This window comes from Sphaerodactylus townsendi, linkage group LG07 (genome assembly GCF_021028975.2).
Source record: "Sphaerodactylus townsendi isolate TG3544 linkage group LG07, MPM_Stown_v2.3, whole genome shotgun sequence".
Lineage (NCBI taxonomy): Eukaryota > Metazoa > Chordata > Lepidosauria > Squamata > Sphaerodactylidae > Sphaerodactylus > Sphaerodactylus townsendi.
The window spans coordinates 119,285,675-119,310,724 of NC_059431.1; the positions used below are offsets into that span (position 1 = coordinate 119,285,675).

At 48.3% G+C, this 25,050-nt stretch overlaps 1 protein-coding gene across 1 annotated transcript in view; it reads left to right on the forward strand.

The window, feature by feature from the left end:
- The window catches only part of KCNMA1 (potassium calcium-activated channel subfamily M alpha 1), a 657,488-nt gene extending 633,350 nt beyond the window's left edge, over nt 1-24,138 (forward strand). The window contains exons 26-30 of the mRNA XM_048504456.1: nt 3,150-3,280; nt 11,425-11,619; nt 15,121-15,239; nt 20,639-20,863; nt 23,994-24,138. Coding sequence (XP_048360413.1) covers nt 3,150-3,280; nt 11,425-11,619; nt 15,121-15,239; nt 20,639-20,863; nt 23,994-24,048 — 725 coding nt within the window. The 3' untranslated portion in view covers nt 24,049-24,138. The remainder of the gene's footprint in view (nt 1-3,149; nt 3,281-11,424; nt 11,620-15,120; nt 15,240-20,638; nt 20,864-23,993) is intronic.
- Nucleotides 24,139-25,050: the final 912 nt, after the last annotated feature.

A 25,050-nucleotide genomic window follows, 5' to 3' on the forward strand; every position in this document is an offset into this window, starting at 1 on the left:
CTCTCCTGCAGGAGACTCAAAGGAGCTGACAATCTCCTTGCCCTTACCCCCTCACAACAAACACCCTGGGAGGTGGGTGGGGCTGAGAGAGCTCCGAGAAGCTCCGACTAGCCCAAGGTCACCCAGCTGGTGTGTGTGGGAGTGCACAGGCTAATCCGAATTCCCCAGATGATCCTCCACAGCTCAGGCGGCAGAGCTGGGAATCAAACCCGGTTCCTCCAGATTAGATACACGAGCTCTTAACCTCCTACGCCACTGCTGCTCCCTGAGCGTGATTTGTTGTCCTTTTCTGTCTTTTCGCTTTCTTTCCATTTAGTTGTAGGCCTTTCCTGTCTTCACTCCCTTACATTATTCTCGTTCTGTGCCTTCTTCCCGCCCCCCTTCCACCGCCCCTGCCCCCCCCCCCAAACACTTCACTTATTAGCTAAGCCGGGCAAACTTCTGCCTTGGGTTTCAATCAGTCAGGAAAAAAAACAGTGGAACTCACATTCTAATGATAACTGCGCTGGGCGAGACAGGCCTGTCTCCTTCGCCTCTGCTGCCTTTTGTGGTGTTGTTGTTTCTCTTTCATTTCTCTGACTGTATCCGAGGGGGCTACCCTCATAGCACCGCTTTGAATATGTTTGATTTGTGATGCCAGTTGAAATCAATTGTCTTGCTCTGACCTCCCTTAATGATTTTCCCCCCACATGCGGCATCCGTGAACCTTTGATCACACTCATCTGACCTGCCGGCTGTTTCCACAGCATCTTCACACCAATTCATTTTTTTTCTTTGATCTAGACCCTTTCCCTCCTTGGCTTTGCTTTCTTTTCTTTTCTTTCTTTTCTTTCTTTTCTTTCTTTCTCTCTCTCCCTCTCTTCTTTTTTTTTTGAAACTCCAGCCACTTGTCAATTTGACTGACACGTCTTAACAGCTCTCACAGGAGTCAAAGAAGAAATAAAAGATTTTGAGGAGGGAGGGGGGATTGAAAGGAGCCTCGGCATCACACTTTCCCATAAGCTGTTCGATTGTTTGGGAAGCCGAGGTTCTGAAGCCTCTAAAATCGTCTAAGCTCCTTCTGCAAAGTGAGATTTTGATCACCGCTTTCCTGTGATGAAGTTCCTCGCTCTTAAAACCAGTGCCAGCCCCCACCCACACCCCCAGTTCAGAGGCCTTTCGTACAAGTCATTGCAGGACAATGTAGGCCATGAACGCTAAAGCTCTTGAGGTTGGAGGCTGAGCCGCCCGCTCGCATCAGTAGTCTGAGATGTTGCTGTGACTCAGAATTGGTCACCGACATCACAAATGTGGAAAAGCTTTTGTGCCAGGTATCAGCCTTGTGTGAGACATCAGTCTTACGTGGCTGCCAGTTGCAGGTAGAATACACAATGCCCCTGAAGATGGTGCCTCGGCTAATTTACCATTTACAAAAAGGCTCTGTCTTTCCTTGAGGTAAATTGTGAAGCTCGAGATACTGTTTCAAATAGTCATTTACCTATCTATCTATCTATCTATCTATCTATCTATCTATCTATCTATCTATCTATCTATCTATCTATCTATCTATCTATCTATCTATCTATCTATCTATCTATCTATCTATCTATCTATCTGTCTGTCACTATCATCTGTCTGTCTGTCTGTCTGATCTGTCTATCTATCTAATTCCATTCATCTGTCTGTCACCATCTGTCTGTCTGTCTTAGCGCCTGTCGCGCGCTGCGCTGCCTGCCTGCCTGCCTGCCTGCCTGCCTGCCTGCCTGCCTGCCTGCCTGCCTGCCTGCCTGCCTGCCTGCCTGCCTGCCTGCCTGCCTGCCTGCCTGCCTGCCTGCCTATCTCTCTCTTTCTCTTTCTCTTTCTCTATCCTACCTACCTACCTACCTACCTACCTACCTACCTACCTACCTACCTACCTACCTACCTACCTCTCTCTCCTATCTATCTATCTATCTATCTATCTATCTATCTATCTATCTATCTATCTATCTATCTATCTATCTATCTATCTATCTATCTATCTATCTATCTATCTATCTATCTATCTATCTATCTATCTATCTATCTATCTATCTATCTATCTATCTATCTATCGATAATCGATCATCGATCATCTATCTATATCTGTCTGTCTGTCTATCTGTCTCTCTATCTCTCTATCTATCATCTCTCTATCTATCTATCTATCTATCTATCTATCTATCTATCTATCTATCTATCTATCTATCTGTTCACAAGGTGTCCTACTATACCAGGGGCAGCCAACCTATGGCACTGCAGATGTTCATGGACTGCAATTCCCATCAGTCCCTGCCAGCATGGCCTATTGGCTTTGGAAAAGCGCCAGTGGCATAGTGGTTAAGAGCAGGTGCATTCTAATTTGGAGGAACTGGGTTTGATTCCCCGCTCTGCGGTTTGAGCTGTGGAGCCTTATCTGGGGAATTCAGATTAGCCTGTGCACTCCCACACACGCCAGCTGGGTGACCTTGGGCTAGTCACAGCTTCTCGGAGCACTCTCAGCCCCACCCACCTCCCAGGGTGTTTGTTGTGAGGGAGGAAGGGCAAGGAGATTGTAAGCCCCTTTGAGTCTCCTACAGGAGAGAAATCACCCCAGACCGATTAAAAGAAGCCAGATCTTTGTGCAGAGGGAGGGTTTAATGAAATTTCCCTTTCCTATCCTGGCATTGAAGCTGTCCTCTCCTGACAAGGCAGCCTCTGCTGTTGTTGGAGAATTCATACTCCTAAAAATGTCAGGAATTCCCCACGTGGGAAAATCACTTTTGGTCTTCAGGGATATTTGCCTCTCACAATGATCCACTGAGTTTCTTCAAATGCAGTTTTCCCATCTGTTTTGAGTTCAGTTTTCAGTAACGTTCAAGACATGTCTGTGTTTCTAGACACTCAACGAGCCTTCCCCCCCACCCCGTTCAGAGCCCCTAGGGGATAGGGCGGTTTATAAATCGAAACAATAAATAAATAAATAAATAAATAAATAAATAAATAAATAAATATGTAGTATGTAGAGCCCATCTGCTGGTACTTGGAATCAACTTTCTCTCTGTATATGTATCAGGGTGTGTGTGTGTGTGTGTGTGTGTGTGTGTGTGTGTGTGTGTGTGCGTGCGTGTGGTTTATATGCACACAAATGTATTTACTTATTATCGTTTTAGTGAATGATTCAAATGTTCAGTTTTTGGACCAAGATGACGATGATGACCCTGATACGGAACTGTATCTCACGCAACCCTTTGCATGCGGAACTGCATTTGCGGTCAGCGTGCTGGACTCTCTCATGAGCGCAGTAAGTTTCTCTCCCTTCCCACTCACCCCCCCACCCCACAATTTTCTGTTTTTTACTGTGGACTGGAAGCCCCAGTTGCCATTTCAGCTGCACGTTCATCATGGGCTGAGGTTGGGACAAAGCATTGCTGGTATCCATATCTATATGATGTCGTGCTCTGCATGCATGCTGGAATATCCACCTTTTCCTTGGATAGTGGGGAGGTGACTAGGCACTGCTGAGAGAACTGACATCTGGGAGAGAACCTCCCCTGATGCTCTTTTGCCACCTGGGAGATGGAATAGGGAAGAAACAAGTAAGAAAGACTGTTAGCTCAGCGCCTGGTGATATTTAACTGAGCCTCCCTTCATGACTATTTATATGAATACAAAGAAGCTAGCTGGTGAACAGGTGCTGTTTGTTCTGTACTGGTAGTTCAAAGGACTGCCTAGTAGGGTGGCCAGGAATTCCTTGCCCCCAGATCCCCCTGCCCACCACTGTGGTAGAAGAAAAATTCAAATGAAAAGGCCTCGTCTATTGAAAAGAGGCTCTTACCACAGAGTTAATTAGCAATTCCTAGAGCTACCTTGTGTCACTTCTGAGATGCTCTAGGAGTTACCGGGAACTCTGTGGTAAAAACTTCCTGTAAGTAGACAAGGGCTTATTTTTCTTTTGGATTGTGCTCCTGGGATTCTGCATGCCACCTCCCACTGGTTGCCAGCCCTACTGCCTAGCAGCCGACAGATCCTCTGTTCATGTGGCTGTGTCTCGTTCAAGGATAAAATCTTGCCCCCAGTCCTAGGAGACTGTGCCGACCTTTGGGAAGCAGAGAGACACATTTTTGATATGATGTAGGATTGCCAGGTAGCCCCCGCAACCAGCAAAGGGTGCAGAGAACTTGCTGGCTGTAAACACAGGGCAGAGTCTACAAATCGGCATCACATCACTGACAACCATGGGAATGTTCTGGTATTTGGGCAATTGTTTTTATCACAGAGATTTGCCCAAATACCAGAGCTTCCCCTTGGTCATCTACAACATAATGACATCACTTCTGGAAGTGACATTGGCCGTTTCCCCACTTTTAAAAATGACGTTGGTTTCATCTGGCGTGGACCTTTTCAGTGCGGGGATTGTGTTCCCCGGCTTCCCCACTGCCCCACGCTCTGCGCGGGGTGATCAAAAGACGCCGTTTTCAGCAGCGCCAGAAATGACGCACGCTGAGGGGGTGCGAGAGTGGCAGAGTCGGGGCAGCTGTGTTGTCGCCGCCCCTGTAGTGGGGAGTGCCGCTGGACCCCGCGTTACTTGGCAAGAGTAGTGCGCAGCAAACGGTGAGTGGGGAAAGGCCCATTGACATGTCAAGGCTGGACTCCGTTTACACATAGAAAGTCCCCTAGCCCGCTGGCTGAACAGTTCCAGGGGGAGGCAGCTCAGAGCAGGGGATCTCCCACCCCCAATGGGGAGATGGCAGCCCATCTCCCGCCAACCCTTGTCTAACATCATAATTGCTTGATTTTGCTATGTACTTAACCCCTTCCCAGGGGTGCAGGAGGTCCTTTTCTGAGTTGCCATCTGTCGCTAGGTCTTTGTTGTTGTAAGGTTATTTTTTAAATGATGGTTATGATTTTAATATATTTAATTTAATGTATTTTATCATTGTACACCGCCCAGAGCCCTTTGGGGGTGGGCGCTATATTAAATTCAACAAACAAACAAATAAATGTATTGTCGAAGGCTTTCACGGCCGGAATCACTTGGGTGCTGTGGTTTCCGGGCTGTATGGCAGTGTTCTAGCAGCATTCTCTCATGACGTTTCGCCTGCATCTGTGGCTGGCATCTTCAGAGGATCCTCTGAAGCTGCCTGCCACAGATGCAAGCAGCATCGAAGCGAAATACTGTCTGTTTCAGGCTCCTGGCACCTAAGCCTGAATAATAATATGAGGTGAAGAAAAAGAATTTTCTTTGGGGTTTCCTTCCTCCGCTTAGTGAATCCTGTTCATTACACAACTCGGCTGTCCCTTCACTGCAGTTCCATACATGTTCCTCAGTGATTGCTGATCTAAAGTGGAAGGAAAGATGCCAGGGCTGGCGGGGGATACTTGTTTGGGGCAAAGGAAATTAGGAAATAGACAAAGTGAGAAGCCTGGTCAAGGAGGTATGGAGGGGAAATGGCCAAAGAGAGGCATGGGAAAAACCACTGCAGGGAAAGTGACCCGCCCTCAAAGGAGATAAATTCTCGAATGTAAGAGAAACTATGGCATTTTCCGCACACTATAATTACCCCGGGGGAAAACCGGGGTCATACATACCGGGCTGTTTGTACCTCAGTTTCTCCCTTTGCACGGCTGCCTGTTATCATGTTGAGACTGGGATGAAGTACTCCAGGTAGTTATCACAAGCCCCCCCCCCCGTTTATTTTCATTTTCTACACAAACGTTTCCACGCATCCAAGTTTTCCTGACGTTCTGATTGAGTGTAGCTGTGGGGCCGGGAGGGCAGGCGGCAAGGTGGGAAAAATAACCCTGCCTGTTTCCCGCGGTGTTTGAATGGCAGCTGGATCAGGGCGGGTTTTTTCAAAAGAATAGCTAATTTAGCGATTTTTGAAAACCCCAGAATGAAATCTCGCAGGGCGGGCCCAGTTTAGGGCCGGAAGCCATGCGTAAATCATGTGCAGACCGGGATATTTCACGTCCCCATCCCAGAATATTTGGTCCATGCGAAAAATGCACGACTTTCAGGATCCTAAACAAAAACAACTTTTTGCCTTCTGAGGGTGGGAACCACCTGGGTGAATCCTCTCCAATAACCACACTGGACTCTTTGCTGGGACAAACATTTTGGCCGTAGCCATTTTATTAGCCAACCAAAACAGAAGCGTGGTAGCATGAAAACAGGTCTTGATCCTGGCCTGTCTGCTTCATAGCGAAGCTCCAGCAGGTGGATGCCCTGTATTGGACTTAAGCTCGCTGAAGGGCTCTGCCGAGGCGGGCAGCTCCTGGCAAGAAGGTGATCCCCATTGCCCGGTTCGGCAGGCGGTTTGCCTCTTGCCACCGTCAATACTTCGGATCATTACCCATGCGCCACCCGCCAACGGCTATGACTGAAAACATGCAACAACGAATAAAGCCAGAGAGGTGGGTGGGCAAATGGCTACAGCCCAAAGCACATGGCCAGAACAAAGGAGGGCTTTCCCCTTTAAAGGGGTCAATCAGCCCTCCCTCCTGGTCGATGTCAGCCCTTGCCCAACATGGCCCTCAGTTAAGTGGAAGCTGTCACCTTGGCTCCACCCATCCCACCCCCAGAGGCAACCGCAGCCGGTGGGTGATTCACAGCTGTCTTTGCCATATGTAAATTTAATCAATCAGTCAAAAGCAAGGCTACCTATTTAAACCTTTTCCTCTGTTAGGTGGCAGCTACAGTGAAAACACAAATCTCAAACTATTTGTTCCCTGCTGTTTGGAAGAATTAGCAGGAAATAAGCCACTCCCTGGTTTAATCTTATGAAAGCCTCCCAGACAACTGGAGGAATCTGTCTTGTAAATTAATAACATGATACATTTGGAACTATTGCCGTTTGTTTTTTTTGGCCTTTTTTCTTACATCTCTGAAGTCACCAGCTTTCAGGTAGTCTTTTCCGTTCAGGATTGCCAACATTTGGAGGTCCGCCATTAAACAATGAATTCTAGGCATCGAAAAATGTATTGGTAGATCACGATTGGCTGGAAATACACGTTACAAAGAATACCCTGCCATCCAAAGGGTCCTAGAGTTCTCGATAACGCTGTTAAAGCCAACAGATATTTTAAAAATAGAAGCTGTGACAGAAAATGATACTTTTGGAGTAATTAGAAATGAAAGGCAAAATGCCTTCAGAACGTATTAAAGAGAACTGTTAATTTTCAGTTAAATTTTCTGTGAAAGACCAATTAGTTTAAGAAGCATGACAGCATTAATAGGGAACCATAAGATCATATAATTATGTATATTTTAAAGTGGTGGAGTGGGGGGCAGAAAGCAGTCCCCAAATAGCCGTCCTTGTTGTGATGGAATGTATAGGAACGGGCTAGGGGGCCCTGCAAGCTCAAATATTGGCCTCAGAAACAGCAGCTCATGTTGCAGGCAGCAAAGGTGATCCACTTGGGTGTTGTGGGTTTTCTGGGTTGCATGGCTGTGCCAGTTGCATTTTTTCCTGGCGTTTCGCCTGCATCTGTGGCTGGCATCTTCAGAGGAGGTCCTCTGAAGATGCCAATACAATCTGAGCTCGGGAAAATGCTATTAGGCTACAACCATACAATGAAAACTCTAACCTAGTAATCCCGACAGTGAAAAGCCTTGACAATACATGGTCTACTTGCTTCTACCACAGGGTTGTAGACCGTTACCAAAAAAATGTCGGTGGAGTAGGATTCGGATGTTTTGGGGCATAAAATTATTTGTATGCCCGAATCCAAATCATAGCCGATTTGGATATGCCTGAAAATTCAGGTAAATCCGAATAATTCGGGTCCTTTTTATTTTTTAAATTTTTTTTGGTGTTTTTACATGTTTTGGCCTGCAAGGGGCGCAATTTTAAAGCTAGCGGCACCAACCTTTCAGAATATCATCCAGAGACTGTCCTGATGATTCTCCCCAATTTTGATGAAGTTTGGTTCGGGGGGGGGGCAAAGTTATTGATCTTCAAAAGGGGTACCCCAATCCCCCATTGTTTCCAATGGGAGCTAACGGAAGTAAGAACTACATTTTGAGGGTCCATAACTTTGGAGCCCCCCTGAACAAATGTCCATAAATTTGAGAATTATCATAAGGACAGTACTGCTAACTGATACCACAAAATTTTGGTGACAGTAATTCTAAAAAATAAGCCCCTCACAGTCCACTAAAGAAATTTCCCCAGATTCTGTGCTCTGCCTTAGTGGTTGGCTGGCTCCATTGCAGCCAATGGGAAATTTCAGTGGGAGGGCTGTGGAGTGCACATTTCTCATGGTAAACGCACAAAACTTTCAGGGTGTCTTCAGGAGAGTCTTTTCATGACACCATCCAGGTTTGGTGGCTGTTGCTTCAGAGGGTTCATAGTGAGGCATAACTCACACTAGCATGATTTGTTCTAGGCCTGTGGTGAAGCTATGGCGCTCCAGATGTTCATGGACCACAATTCCCAGTAGCCCCTGCCAGCATGGCCATTTGGCAATTTGGCCATGCTGGCAGGGGCTGATGGGAATTGTAGTCCATGAACATCTGGAGCACCATAGGTTCGCCACCACTGTTCTAGGCTGTCAGTACACCAACTCCCAGACTCACCTCTGATCCCACTTTCTGAAAATCATTTTACCATAGATGCCTTCATCTAGGGTGATCCTGTGGAAATAATAATTGTGTTCCTGTGTCTTTAAGATAGTGTTGGAGGGGAGACATGTTGGTCTGCAGTAGGACAGCTAGATTTTAGTCCAGTAGCACCCTAGAAATCAACAAGATTTTCAGGGTACAAGTTGTTTTTGTTGTATCTGATGAAGAGACTTGTGACTCTTGAAAGCTTATACCTAGGTTCTGGGTTGGGAAATTTCTGAAGATATGGGTGGGTGGGGAGGGGGAATGATTTCATCAGATTACAATGCCATAGAGTCCACCTTCCAAAGTAGCCATTTTCTCCAGGGGAACTGAACTCTCGGGCTTGGCGCTTAATTGTAATGCCAAGAGATCACCAGACCCCACCTGGAGGTTGGCAGCCATACTTATAGGGTTGTTTTCTCGTTATTCTCTAAGGTGGTGCTGGACTCAAATTTATCAATATATTTAAGAGCTGTTTAGGCGAGAGAGTGTTGGCAGGTGTTGTTGTGTCGTAATGCGAGGAGGAGGGCTTCTGGCATTACTAAAAAAGTCCTCTTCTGAACAGCTATTCAGTAAAACGGCATACAGCCTCCACTGCATCCAGCCATCTTCCCCTCCCCTCTTAACAAAGCCCCAAACAAGAAGAAAACCACAACTGGGAACACCACTGGCGGTGACGGATGCTCCAACCCCATTTGTGAGAGACCCGGTAGTATAGGCAACATCAGTTCTTTGGTGTTCATCTTGAGCGGTGATGTACTGGGCCTAAATGGCGCTCCGGGGCATGACTGGCTTCCTGCGCCCCCCTGGCTCCCTGGACCCCCCACACCCCACTTACAGGAGCCAATGGGGAGGCTGGGGCTCAAAGGGCAGCTCAGACGGGTGCCGTGGAGCCCAACCCACCGGCATGCAGGGAGTCCAGGGGGCAGGGCTCCGCAGCCTCGGGGCGGGGATGGGAGCTGGCATACGCCCGCAACAAGCAGCTCAGCCAGCAAGTGGCATTTCGGCATGGGAGGAGCCGCTGGGCTTTTGACTGGGTCACCGCACCACGGGAGAGACCGGGCACAAGGACCTGGCCATTGCCCAGCCGGTCCCCATGGGGAGCGAAATGGTATGTATGTCCCCTATCAATGAGTATGCCTGATCTTGAGGCATGCTGACGGCAATGCCATGTGGTACTTCCAGTCGAAGCTGCTGTTGCCATTTCCCCTTCAAAGTTATTTTAAAGCTAATTAAGGTTTGGAGCACTGCCGGAAATGTCACCCTGTAGGCAAAATGTACATCCCAGTGGTGAATTCTGAGATTCCTTCCCAGACAAATCAATCTGAAGAATTTTGAGAGCACCTAAAAATATCTTTGAGACGTGGGAGGTTCTGCTTGTCTCTGGAATGTCTTCAGGTGTGTCCCGGAAATCATGTGAAGAAAAGAACCTGCATACATTCATGTAGCTGACCACATCACCGTTAGAGATTGATGGTGCCAGAAAACGCCATCAAGTTGCAGTTGACTTTTGGCCACTCCATAGGACCATGGTGGCGAACCTTTGGCACTCCAGATGTTCATGGACTACAATTCCCATCAGCCCCTGCCAGCATGGCCAATTGGCCATGCAGGCAGGGAGGCTGATAAACCAACAGTCCCATGTTTATCCTGGAGCACCCTAGCTAACTATCACCACTTGTGGACTGGCCTAGAACAAGTCATGCTAGTGTGATTTATGCCAATTGGCCATGCTGGCAGGGGCTGATGGGAATCGTAGTCCATAACATCTGGAGTGCAAAAAGTTCACCACCACTGCCATAGGATTTTCAAGGCAAGTGAGAAGCAGAGATGGTTTGCCATTTCCTGCCTTTGTGTAGCAACGCTGGGCTTTCATGGTGGTCTCCCATGCCAATAACAACCAGGACCAACTCTGCTTTACTTCCGAGGTCTCACAAGATGAGGCTAGCTAAGGCCAACCAGGCCGCACTAGAGATTAATCCCCCTTTTTCATTGCTGTGGTCCTCAGCCTGTCATGGATTGTAACTATTTAATGGGCCAGTCCACTATACTTTTAAATGAACTTCCTTCTGTTGGCATTAAATTAATATTTTAAAATGCCCACTGTTTGCTTGACAGACCAGGGCGGCTTCCGATGCGGGCGGAATGTCACTGCAGAGTAAATCTTCTCTAATAAACTACACTTACCCTATACCCTAGAGTTTTTAAAGAGGACCAGCAGGATCCTAAACTCATCATACATTTATCTGGAACGAACTCAGAATGTTTAATTGATACCTGCTTGTGTCTGAACACTGTCAGACCTCGTAATAAGATGTTTAGTACAATGCATCGCGAAGACTGTGAGAGCCCAGCCTCCGTAATAAGTGAAGACATCTGGAGCGCAGAGGCGGCTCCCCAACGGATTGGTGACAAGCATAAAAAGGCAGTCTGGCCCCTGTAAGCTTTAAATGCGGTCTGGATTTTACAATTACCTGTCCTAAAAGCTGTTATTAGACATGAAGGCAGTGAGAAGGGAGGCCGTCAGTGCTTCGCCACTAACACCAATTATAGGAAACATAAATGATTCACATTTTTGTTCTTAATAAAAATCAGCCCTGAATTGGTGTGGGGGTTTTTTAAGGGGGGGGGGGAGGTAGAGGATCGAGTGGAAGAGGCCTAATGGGACAGAAGAAAATAGAGTAATTGGGGGGATGCTGTCTTTTCATTTCCGATGGGAAATTATTTGAAGAGACAGCCGAGAACTTTAAACAGCAGAAACCTCGAAAAGTTGTAATTTGGATGTCTTCAGTTGTGACTTTAATGGTGTTTGCTTAAAGAGCTTTCTTTTCTCTCCGCAGACATACTTCAATGACAATATTCTCACGCTGATACGTACGCTGGTAACAGGAGGAGCCACGCCGGAGCTGGAGTCGCTGATTGCTGAGGAGAACGCCTTGAGGGGAGGCTACAGCACGCCCCAGACCCTGGCCAACAGGGACCGGTGTCGAGTGGCTCAGCTGGCGTTGCTAGATGGGCCTTTTGCAGACCTCGGGGTAAGGCTGAGACAGGCAAAGGAAGCTAAGCAGGCCCATTTTAGGACTGCTATTGTCTCTTCCTGGAATATGAATGAGAATTATGAGCCTGAAGGCAACATGCATCCTTTATGATTGGCCTGAGGCTGTGTAATTAATTTAGCCCTGGGGTCCCCAACCTTTTTCAACTTGTGGGCGCATTTGGAATTCGAACGTGAGGTAGTAGGTGCAAGCCCAACATGGCTGTCATAGGACATCGAGCCAACCACAAAATGGCTGCCTTGAGAAGGCAGAGCTACCTGCAAAGGAAGGTTGAGCACAAGAGACAAGAGTGTGAAATACACTGGGAAAGACCAGTGAGAAAGAAAAACAACCCTGTAGTGGTAGCTGCCACTGAAACAACGTTATTTTAATGTGCACAGCCAATCCGATCTCCAGTGGCCACTCAGCAGAGTGGCCACTCAGCACTCCAGTGGCCACTCAGAGGTCGATTGGCCACACTCAGCACTCCAGTGGCCACACAGAAGTCCAGTGGCCACACAGAAGTCCAGTGGCCACTCAGAAGCAGGAGCCTCCCCAGACCCCTCCTGCTTCCTGAAAATATTTGACGGGCACCTGTGAAGGTAACGGTGGGTGCCCACAGGAACCATTTTGGGAGCAGCACTGGCATAGTGGTTAAGAGCAATGGACTGTAATCTGGAGAACCGGGGTTGATTCCCTGCTCTGCCACTTGAGCTGTGGAGGCTTATCTGGGGAACTAGATTAGCTTGTGCACTCCAAACTCTTCTTCTTCCCCTCAGTCAGTTTTTCAGTCAGTTTTATTACGGCCATTAGGCCAGCAAAAAAGAGAAGAGAAGAGCAGGAAAAAGAGAGAACAATAAACAAAGGAAAATCGAATTTGTACAGAAATCCATGGTATAAGTCTATACACAAAAAATATCATCAGCTTGTAGCATTATTACGGTCACCATCCTGTGGTCTGGCTCTTGCTCCTAACATGATTCTTCACTTATTATGTGCCAGCATACAAAATTTAGCTACCTGCTGAGATATAAAAGAAACTCGGTCTTCCAGTAACATTCTCACAAGGACTGAATCGGAATTAACTATAGTTAAATTTCTGTACTGAATGAACAATGGGTGAATTAAAGCCTCCCTTTCCCCTTTATGGAGTTCACAATGCAATAGAATATGTAATACAGAGTCCCCTGAGTTACAAACACATAATCTCCTATGCCGTGGGATTTTTTGAAATCCGCCCATTAGATTGGCTGATGGGAAAGGGTCAAAACGGGCTGTGATGTAGCCTCTTTCAGCCAGTACAGCCATACAGTGTGCAACGCACGGTCTATGGATGCGCAACCCCTGGTGGCCAAAGATAATTCAAGGCCCAGCCCCCCAAAAAGTTCCCAGCCAGCACCACCAGAAGATTCAACCCCCAAACCAGGAATAATCTGAAACTTACACAAAGGGGGGCTTAATATTGCCTCCTCTCCTGGGAAACAAGAGCAGAGGCCTGGGCAACGTACTTTGCGAGCAACCACAGCTGATCGTTGCACACAAGACAAGCCACAGGGAACGAGAACTGGCACAGAACAGAACCAACGGGACCAGTCATTCCACACACACATGTTTACACCTAGTCCATATGATTCTTCCACCTCTATTTATAAAGGGAAAGCCCGCATGCATGTATTTGCATGTACAGGTATAAACACATGTTGCATTCTGCGTGTGGTGGAAGGCTCATGTAGGGGCTTTCCCCACTACAGAAGGGAGCTAAGGTCGACTCAGTTCCCTTCAGTGGAGGGCGATTCCAGGCTGTCCCCACAGCAACTGAGTTGGCCCCTGGAACCGAGCTAAGTGGGCGGGATCATCTTGGTGCCTGTTTTGCTCCTCGATTGTGATTGGCGCTTGTGTTACGGCGGGAAACGGGAGCGTTCTTTTTTTTTTTACAGTTTACAGTTACATGTGCTTTCTGCCATAGTTAGGAAGTGAACTGACCCTTAGTCCCAGAGAGCCAGCAGGGTGTAGTGGTTAAGAGCAGGAGCACTGTAATCTGGAGGACTGGGTTTGATTCCCCACTCTGCCACTTGAGCTGTGGAGGCTTATCTGGTGAACCAGATTAGCTTGTGCACTCCAGTACGTGCCAGCTGGGTGACCTTGGGCTAGTCACAGCTCTGCAAAACTCTCTTAGCCCCACCCCCTCACATCTGCTGCCCAGATGTTCCTTTGCACATAGAGGATTCCAGAGCGGTTAGCATGTGAACTGACTCTTAGTCCCTTCCATGTGTGGATATTCTTTCATCCATGATTTCCATCCCGCCAGACAATTCGTGAAGAATGAAAGCCAAGCTGGGTAGCATGAAGGGTACACTAAATTTATTATGACTTATACTCGAGCAGCAGTGGCGTAGTGGTTAAGAGCAGATGCATTCTAATCTGGAGGAACCGGGTTTGATTCCCTGCTCTGCCACCTGAGCTGTGGAGGCCTATCTGGGGGAATTCAGACTAGCCTGTGCACTCCCACACACGCCAGCTGGGTGACCTTTGGTTAGTCACAGTTCTTTGGAGCTCTCTCAGCCCCACCTGCCTACAGGAGAGAAAAGGGAGATATAAATCCAAACTCTTCTTCTTTTTCTTGATCATGGTAGAGCTGTGCATCAGATGTGTTGTGTACCCATTCCTGCTACCCTTGTCCTGAATGCAAGTTGAGTCTCCTAATCAAAACAAATGTTTGGTGTGGAGCTGTGGAGGCTTATCTGGTGAACCAGATTAGCTTGTGCACTCCAGCATGTGCCAGCTGGGTGACCTTGGGCTAGTCACAGCTCTGCGGAGCTCTCTCAGCCCCACCCACCTCACATCTGCTGGCAGCATTTGTGAGAAACAAACATGTCTTTTCTTCCTTCTCTTTAATTTCCATTTATTTTCCAGGAGCAAAAGTGGGGGAGCAGGGAATCTTACCTACTTAAGCGTCACTATATTATTCTCCATTGTGCAGTCCAGGCTAGTTTGGTGAAAATTGACAAAACGGTTAGGAAGCTGAGCCACATGACACAATCATTTCCAAGACTGGAGCGAGGAAGAGAGAAAAAAGCCACACCTTCTTGATCATCTGGCTGTTAAATCTAGGTTGCTCTTAATTTGGGGCATTAGATGTTTTCTGGGCCCCAAAACTTGCATGCGCAATTAAAATAAAAGTCAGACACGGTTCCTTATTTGGCGGCCGGGGGTGGTGGTGGTGGGGGGCAGTGTGGTTTCTGTAATACAGTCACTGGAAGATAACTTCCCCATGTACACGCTTATTCGCTGGTTTCAAGATTTAACATTTAAATGAGACAGCTTCCAGACTAATTGTTTCTCACTTTACGACAAGTAAACAACAGACTGCGTTACACCTTGTTCCCCTTTGGCATAGAACTACGGGCTTAAAATATCTCCCTCCCCTTCAGTGTCATTGTTGGAACTAAGGTGGGGGAAGTGGAAAAAAATCTATTTCATTTTTTCTTTTTTGTCTCCTAGGATGGCGGCTGTTACGGAGATCTGTTTTGTAAAGCTTTGAAAACATACAATATGCTTTGCTTTGGAATATACCGATTGAGAGATTTCCATCAAAACACATCTAGCCAATGCACCAAGCGGTACGTGTCAAACGTTGTCGTCTCGGCCAATTCTTTGGCAGCTGTTCCTAGCATCTTGGAACAAAGCCTGTTGTTTTAAAGGTTTTTATCTGCTAAGATGCAGTTCATCACACACCGCTGCGCTACAAGTGTCTGTTGCCAAAACGATAGCAGAATTCTACAGGAATCTGCTGAAATTTGTAAGAACCAAACTGGAACATTCTCCTCCTGTGGCATTAACTGCACTTCCTTTGTTTTAAAACCCCACAGTTTTACACAGTTCAACTTAGGTCGTTTCCCCACTTACCTGCTGCTGTGCGCTACTTTCCCCCAGTAGCGTGGGGTCCCCCGGCACTCCCCACTACAGGGGCGGTGACAACGCAGCCGCCCCGACGCTACCGTTGTCGCGCCCCCTCAGCGCGCGTCATTCCTGGCGCTCCTCAAAACGGCACCTTTTGATGACGTGGGGAAGCCCGGGAGGGCGCCAGAAATTACGCGCGCTGGGAGTAGCGCGCAGCAACCTTTGGTCGAGGTAAGTGCGGAAACGACCTTAGTCATCTAAGTGCAGTTTTTGTAGAATTTTAGGGACAGAAAGAGGTGTGGACAATTGTTTTACTAGCTCTACTTTACTTGAGCAAACTTAGAAGGGACCAAGAGGGGAGGTGATTCAGAAGAGGGTAGGGAAGAACAAACTGAGGTCCTGTCCAGGATCAAACAGTGGCCATTGGGTTTTTCTGACTGGCAGATCTGTGCCAAGCCATGTCTAGTCCTCTAGAAATTGAGGAGTGAGTTTGAGGGCTTAGCAGCAGAAGGTGTAGAAGTTCACCAGAAGGACCCCGCCATTGGAACCAGGGGCAGAGCAAGGGGGAACTGTGTCCAGGGGGCACCTGCGCCCTGTGCCCCTGCTGCAGCGCCCCCGCCTCACCCTGGAACGCCTCCTCCATGCCCCTCCATGCTTTGGCCACGCCTCCGCACTGGGGTGCGCCCAGGGCATTGCGCCCCCCTGCCCCGTGGGCTGTGCCTGGGGGAGTGCTGGAGGAGGGCCCCAAACGATACTTTGCCTAGGGTTCCTTCTCTTCTTCTGTTCTCACGTGGCATAGTTGTGGCCAGCAGGGGCATACCGCCCATGGAGTGCAATGGCGGGGGGGCACACAAAATCGCCCCCTCCTCCCCAGTGCCAACCTGGCTTGGAAGAGCTGGGTTGGCGTGGGGGAGGCACCTAAAGATCTGGCCTGCTGCCAGGAGCTGGCCTGCTCCTGTGGCACCCGTCTGAGATGCCTCCTTCCCTCCCCAGGCCTGTGGGGGGGTGGCTCGAATGGGCACCGCAGTGGCAAGCTGGCTCCTGGGGCACCCGCTGCGGCACCTTTTCCCCCCTGCAGGCCGGCTTCTGCCCTCCCCAGAACCTGGGAAGGGCAGGAGGCAACCTGCAGGAAAGTGAAGGGGGGATTGGATGGGCACCGCGGCAGCAGGCCAGCCCAGGGGCCAGCCTGCCACTGCGGTTCCCATTTGAGCTGCCCAAGCCCTGCCCCCAGGCATGGGGGGACGCCCAGAGCAGGTGTCCCTGGGCGCCATTTCCCCCGATACGCTTCTGGTGGCTAGTCACTCAGTGCGGAGAATAATCCCGGGCAACTCTTTCTGGGTCAATAGAGCCACCCATCTTCTTCGACGTCAGAGAAATCAGCCCTGGTGATTATTATCCCCCGCAAAAAAAACCCAAACCATCCTAAGTTTGATCCTGCCACAGCCACAGAGGGAGAAGTGACAGACTTTGCAACGTCTCAAAACTTTCTGTGGGGCAGCCAGAGAAATGGGGGTGGGGGGAAAGTGAGAAAAGAAAGGAATCTCGAGGTATGCAGGCTACGGCACCGTTGTAACTGTGGGGAGGGGGCGCTGGGAGTGGAGGCCTAATCTGGAGTCCAAGACACCTCGTGCTTACGGGTTCCGGTCCAACCGGTTGAATTGAAAATCATTTTTATGTGGGCGTAGTCAGACGGACAGACTAGTAACTTGAAGCAAGCCTTTATTGGCATAGACAATGGTACAACAATAATAAAAAACGGATTAAAAGACATATATAATACAGGAAATAAATGTTAGATCGAAGGAAATCTACTGGCGTTTGGTAATTTCCAGGAGAAAGTCTGCCACTATCATACAGAGAGAAGGATCAGGGTTGTCCAACAAGTAGTGTAATCTAATTAAATTGGGGAGATGGGGTAAATGTAAAGGAGTAAGATTGACATACTTGGATCTGATTTCCTTGAATCTGAGACAGTGTAGTAATTGGTGGGCCAGATATTCAACTGAGCCATCGTTACATGGGCACAATCTTTTTGCCTTTTCTTGCTTGTTAAATCTGCCATGTAACAAGGCAGAAGGCATAACATTAAACCTGGCGAGCATTATGGCTCTCCTTTGAACAGGGTTTATTAAGCAATACAGGTAGTATGCCAAGTGGCCCCGTTCAAATGGGAGAGAAAAATACAGGGGGGAAGACTAGTGACTTGCTATTATTTGATATATGAAACGGGCTACAGTTTTTTGAGAAAATATGTTGATATTCCAAATGGGTTGGCCTGTACAGAATGGCAGAATGCCTGTTCGGGATGCCAACTGCGAGCTCAAAAATAACTGGAGGCTTAAGGGTGGAACCTGGGAAGAAGGCGGGGCTTGGGGAGGGGAAGGACCTTGGTAGGGTCTAAATGCTTTGCAGTCCACCTTCCAAAGCCACCATTCTCTCCAGGAGGATAAATGTTTTAAATAAATACGTAAATAATAAATGCTGTATGTAGCCTGGAGATCAGTGGTAACTCTGCAAGATCTCCAGCTCCCATCTGGGGATTGGCAACCATAAGTCCCAGCCAGAACCAAGGGACTAGCTACACATAAGAACATAAGAACTACCCTGCTGGATCAGACCAGAGTCCATCTAGTCCAGCACTCTGCTACTCGCAGTGGCCCACCAGGTGCCTTTGGGAGCTCACATGCAGGATGTGAAAGCAATGGCCTTCTGCTGCTGCTGCTCCTGAGCACCTGGTCTGCTAAGGCATTTGCAATCTCAGATCAAAGAGGATCAAGATTGGTAGCCATAGATCGACTTCTCCTCCATAAATCTGTCCCCCCTTTTAAAGCTATCCAGGTTAGTGGCCATCACCACTACACATATAGCTTCAATTTGCCACACCGTTGTTCAGTTTGTGTGCAGAAAGCCTCCGTTGATAGCAGCTGTTTCCTGTCTCGTGTGCTAACAGAAACATGCCATTCTAAACTTGTTCATGTTGGGGGCGGGGGAATCCCATTATCATGGTTGCTAGAGATGTATGGAACGTTCTTGCAAAATTTCAGTCCTCTTAACCGGCACCCTCTGCCTTTTCTTTGAACTTTTTTTTTTGCCGAGGATCTTTTGAGATCCCCTCGATTTTCACTCGAGGCAAAATCTGTGACCTAGAAACTAGCAGACCTCCCACTTGCCCAAACGATTTTGATTGCTTCATTTAAACCTTTTTTGGTTCCCTCAACTAGTGGCGTAGCTTCCATGGGACGGGGGGGGGGGGGCAAATGCCATTCAGTCATGTAGGGGGCAGAAAATCACCCCCACACCCCTCCCCCTTCCCCCCTTGGCCAAGCTGGCCCTGGCTCCGCCAGGTCACTTCTTTAGCCGGCGGAGGTGGCCTTGCAGGGCCACCGCAGGGTGCCTCTTGGCCCCGCCCCGCCCGGCCCGGCCCAGCCCAGTGAAGGCCACAGCCGAGTGCCCCTCAGTCCTGCCCAGACGCCATTTTCCCCCACTACACCTCTGCCCTCAACATTCAGCATACTTTCCACTTCTGAAGGAACCCTGAACTGACTCCAGTTTTCCTTAGAAGTGGATTTTTTTTATGCAAGCCTTTATTGGCATAGACAACAGTACGACAATAATAAAAAAACGGATTAAAAAGCATATACAATACAGGAAATAAATGTTAGGTCGAAGGAAATCTATTGGCGTTTAGTGATTTCCAGGAGAAAGTCTGCCACTATCATATAGAGAGAAGGATCAGGATTGTCCAACAAGTAGTATAATCTAATTAAATCAGGGAGGTGAGGTAAATGTAAAGGAGTAAGATTCACATGCTTGGATCTGATTTCCTTGAATCTGAGACAGTGTAGTAATTGGTGGGCCAGAGATTCAACTGAGCCATCATTACATGGGCACAATCTTTTAGCCTTTTCTTGCTTATTAAATCTGCCATGTAACAAGGCAGAAGGCATAACATTAAACCTGGCAAGCATTATGGCTCTCCTTTGAGCAGGCTTTATTAAGCAATACAGGTAGTGGAGTTTTTGCATGAATCAGATTTTTCACTGAATACGGTACTTTTTCGAATCTTACAGTAGCTGATGTAATGCAGGCATGGGGGCAGGGCAAATTGTATTGCTGTAACTCCCTATTATCTCATCTTTCCCAACCACATGATGATATTAGGGTAAGAACTCAAGTGAGTGGCTTCGTCTGTGTGGTTGAAGACTTTTTGCGTTCCACGAAAGAGCTCACAAAAAGCAGCTCTCTTAGCACTCCTGTAATATGTAAAAGGTATGTCTGCAAAGCAGTGTCGGTGGTGGAAGTTGCTGTCAAGTTGCAGCTGATTTACAGTGACCTTGTAAGGTTTTCAAGACAAGGGAGGAACAAAGGGTAGTTTCCTACTGCCGGCCTCTGCAGAAGCCAGGGCTAACCCTGCTTAGCTTCCAAGGTCTGATAAGGCCAAGAAGGTCAGGGCAGACAAGCAGATGTAGTTTGCCTGCCTGTGGGTAGCGACCCTGGACTTCCTTGGTGGTCTCCCTTCCAAGTGCTAACCAAGGCTGACCCTGCTTAGCTTCTGCGGCCGATGAGTGAAGTCATTACGGGCGACGCAAGGAACAGGCGAGACGCAACGATATCATCCGGTGGAGAGAAGCCAGTGGCGATATAGCGTGATCCGTGGATCTGGCTACTCTGCAGAGCTGGCGGTCCTGGCACCTTTTATTAGGGTTTTCGGGAAGGCGGGAGAATGCTGCACAATACATGAATCATAGGGGCTGCATACGTGCGGGAGGAAACGTTCCTGTCTGGGCCTAATCCATACCTGGGGGGATGCACCTTTTGTCCCTTTGTCCAGGACATCTTGTGACCCGTGAGTCACGGGGGTCTTGTGACCGGTGAGTGTGCTTGCCCAGAGGGCAACAGATGGTGCAGGCATTCCTGTGCTCTGTCTGAAGCTCTGCCGGGTTCGCTGGCTCACCCCTACAGATGAGAGTGCGCCGGCCTGGGCCATCCAGATCAGGGCAAAGTAACAGTAGACCCTGTAAATTAAACGAACAAGCGCCTAATAATGAGAGTACAGAACTCCGGAGTGGAAGCCCGACTGGCAGGAAGTGAATGCCCTCTTCTCTTCTTTCTCTTTCAGTTTTGTAATAGCCAACCCACCTTACGAATTCGAGCTCGTGCCGACGGACCTGATCTTCTGTTTGATGCAGTTCGACCACAACGCCGGCCAGTCGCGGGCCAGCCTCTCGCATTCTTCCCACTCCTCCTACGCCTCCAGCAAGAAAAGCGCGTCGATTCACTCTATCCCCTCCACCACAAACCGACAGAACCGCGCAAAAACGAGGGACTCTCGGGAAAAGCAGAAGTACGTGCAAGAAGATAGACTTTGATACGCGTCCCCGCTCCCACTGTGTGTGCAGCTGTGTCCACCACCCATACCCTCCCGACTGGTGTGTCCAGTAGTAGTTCTCCCCGTTCTTCTCTCCACCCCACCTTCCTCCGTGGAGTTCCCATTTTTATACACATATTTTGCATATGTATAACAGTGTGCATGCGATTGTCATTTTTATTTCAATACCATAAAACCCTTAAAAACAACAGCAACAAAGCAGACGGACCAAACAAAAAAGTTATTTATGGTGAAGAGCAGGTGGGAAGAGCTAAGCGCAGCTGTACTGCCAGAATGAACCGTTGAGCAGATCAGTGGTCAGAAGAGCATGTACAATGTGAGCGTTAGTCTTTGATGCCAGAGAGAGGAAGACAGACACTGAGCGCAAGGGGCGTGTTGTAAAAGGAATACAGACCTTAATAGTTGCATATATGAAGTTAGGTTCACCCACTTCCCTCCCCATGGGTCAGCTTTCTAAGCATCGGGGAAATGTACTACAGGGATCTTAGGGGGGACTTTTCACACTTATGGGTAGTAAACAACACGAATCTTGGACTTTTTTTATACCAAAGCGATATCAGGGATTCTCTTGCACATAGACACTCTTTTTTTAAATTAAAAAAAGTATTTCCGAATGGAGTGGGTGTGCCTTCTCTAACGCTAAAATACCAAAAATGGGAGGGTGGAATCAGGTTCTACCACTCTAATGATTTAACCTTTTTTGAAGGGTCTAATTGCATGTTAAATCCTGTCCACTTATATTGCCACACGGATAACTATTTGGGACGAAAAGCCACGTGTGTGTCGTAAATATTGGAGGCAACTCCTTACGCTCTTCCTTCCTGAGCCTTTTACAACTATCAGAAGGTGAATTAGCCTTCTTATGTACAGAACAAATGGGGGACGATCTCTCCATGTACTGCAGAGGATCGTGCTCATAATGTTCAGGAAAAAAACAAGTATTTTTTCCATGTTTAAGTATCAGTCTCAAGAGGACTCTTTCTTCCCTCTCTAATACCTTAATTTTGTGACATTAAAACCTCCAGGAAGTACTTAACTGTGTCTTTCAGAATAGCAGGGCTCATATCTAAGCTGACGGGGTTGGCAAAGGTACACGGCAATAGATTTTGTCGTCTAATGTCTGCTGGCATCAATGGAATCGTACCTGCTAACTTCAGAAATTGCAGCCCAGGCTTTAGAAAGGGGCATAACGGCCTCACATGGGGCTGCCTTGAAATTATTCAGCAATGTGTCTCAAGCAGTTAATGCCCGGGGCGGGGGGGGGGGAGCAGCTTATTTGTGGATCCAAGGGAGGGTCAGATTCATGACAGCGGATTCGTGGAGGAGAATCTACCGGTGGCTGCTAGCCACCGTGACTAAAGGGAACCTCCACATTCAAAAGCAGTCAACCTCTGAATCCCAGAGTCAGGAGGCAACATCAGGGGGAGCCTTCAGCCTCTGTGCCCTGCTCTTGATGCCCAGAGGAGCTGGTTGTCCACTTTGTGTGACAGGACGCTGGACTAGATGGACTGTTGTTATGATCCGGCAGAGCTGGTTCTTTGATTCTTATGAATGCAAGCCCAGATCCCTTCACCCCCAATATCCTTAACTGTCCAGCCAGTGGCGTACCAGGCCTAAATGGTGCCCGGGAGCATGACCGCCTCCCCCACACCCCACTTACGGGAGCCGGCAGGGAGGGCGGGGCTTGGGGTGGCTTGAATGGGTGCTGCAGTGATCACCTGGCCCCCCAAGCCTTGCCCCCGGCCTCCCTGCAGGCTGGCTCCTGCTGTTCCCAGGGCGGCACCTGGTGCCCCCCCATGTGACAAAAAAGCATGCACCCAGGGACATAGCATACCCCATGTCACCATCAGCGATACGCCACTGTGTCCAGCTCACTGGAGATCAAGAGACAGGAACTGAGTTTTCTACACATTAGCAAAGCTTAACGCCTGTCAGCTGTAATGCAGGATTTTGCACGAAGAAATCCTGGTACTTCTTTCCTTTGGGGTCTTCTCTTTACCCTTCAGTCAGTGAGAGAGGGGATCGGTGCCACATGGGAACAGAATGGCAGGAACAACCAAAGGCCCAGTGGCTTCGTTTTGTGAAGCTGTGCTCCTGCCCGCTCGGCTGCACGTTCATGTGGCCCTGACCACAGCTCTGGCATCCCTGCATGAAAAACAGAGGCAGAATTCCTGACTTGGCATTCTGCGCAGCCCTCTGCCCTGATCAGTAACATATCCAGATAGTAAACCCATTTACTCACAAGGAAACTCTACTTATTAGTTAGTTAGTAGTAGGCGCGCTTAGTTGTTAGTGTTTGCCAAGCTAATGACATTCTAGAGAATTAGGCACAGCTTACAGGCATACAGTCAGAATTGAATGTCCATATCTTCTGGACTTGTCTGGATAGTGCCTTGAATTTTTGCACAGCCTTATTTGTCCAGTTCAGACACCTTTCCCCTTAAAACTGCCCCATCCCTCTCCCCTCCCCCCCTTGATTCAGGCCGACATTTTCATTAAGTAGCTAGCTAGGTCCCTGGATTATATAAGCTGTATGTTTGCGGCAGTTTACTGGGGACTGGGTAGTTGCTAGGCAGGCCAATAATTCTGAGTATAAGAAGTGGTTTTTATGGTCAGTGTCGCGTTTCCCTCCCCCATCTTCCCACCTACCCCCCTGAAAAAAGCATGACGATGATAGAAGCTTGCTGTGTGAATTGACAATGAAGCCAAGCACTTTTACTGACAACCTCTGGTTTGGTACGACATAGGAGCCACCCAAAACATCTTCGCCTTGCTAGTGATGATGATTTGGAGTTCCCAGGGGTCTATTTACCCGAAGGGTGACTGTAAGTCGGCACCGGTGAAAAGCCTTTCGAACCGAGCTGGCTCTCGCCTGGCCCGTCTCCCCCTCAGGCCCAACTCCCAAGCGGCAGGCCTGCCCTCCGTCGGCTGACGTTGTGCTTGAAAAACATGGCCCTGGTGCTTGGGCATCGGGCCTTCCCCAACTCATACCAAGGACGTGCCAGTTAAAGTGCTCAACGGGACGTGTGAGAGTTGAAAAAAAAAGCCTTTGTAAAACTTACCTAGCTTACTTCTCTTTCTAAAGTGCGACAAGGATGAATAGGATGGGCCAAGGTATGACAATCGATGGTTCTGCATGAGCTTAGAAACACCTGCTGTGGGGTTTCCTTCTATAACTTTTGTCCTCGTGAAAACTTGTGACACATTAAAAACCAAGTTACCAAACTTGATTCGGTTATTCGATTTGTTTTCCTTTTGATTTCGGCCTTTGTCGTAATTTTTTTTTTGGTTGTTTTCGTGCTTCCTTTCTAAACCCAGGGTACACTTTGCTGTGGCTGTTGCTGCTGCTGCTGCTGTTGCTGAACCCCCTCCCTTGTGGTTTTCAGTTTTGGTTTTCAACCTGTTCTTCATCGGCTTGCATTCCAAACTGCACGTGTGTGTCCTCTCCCTCCTCCTCCCGAACATCTCGGTGTTCACGTCTGAGTGGAAATGTTCTGCCGTGGCCACGTTGTCTCGTCCACTTTGTCCCCATATCTGTCCACCATTCTCCACCTTTCTCTTGATAATGGTGATAACGACTTGACTCCATGCTGCCGATTTGTTTAGAAAGGCACCCCAGGGTGGGGCGGGTTGGGGTGGGGAGACCCCCTTTGCCGCTTTGCCATAGGACCTGCTTTTCTGTTAACGCCGCATCCTCTTTTCCTCAGGCCGAGGAAGGGATGTTCATATGAAAGCAGTTGTCACACGAATTTGAGAGTCGCGGATGTCTCTCGAGGCGGAACAGCAAATAATCTGTATGTTTGGGATAGATCATTTGTTGGCATTAGAAAAAAACAACTAGAAAATACGGCCCGCAAGCGAAATTTTCAGTGAAAGCCATCCCAAAATTTGGCCTTTGAGGGCCCAATCTAGCAAAACCTGTTGCCAAACTTGCCTTCCTTCCAGTGGGGCCTGGAACTGGAACACCATCGATGTGCCAGAGAAACAGTAAAGCACAGCTTGCTGGATTGTACCCTGTAGCGTCATTTGTCTTCACACTGCTTTCAATATACGAGTAGATTCGTTTAGTAGAAATGGTGTGCATGGTGTTGACTGTTTATTTGTGTACTTATTTGAAGATCCTTGATTTTGAATAAATGTCC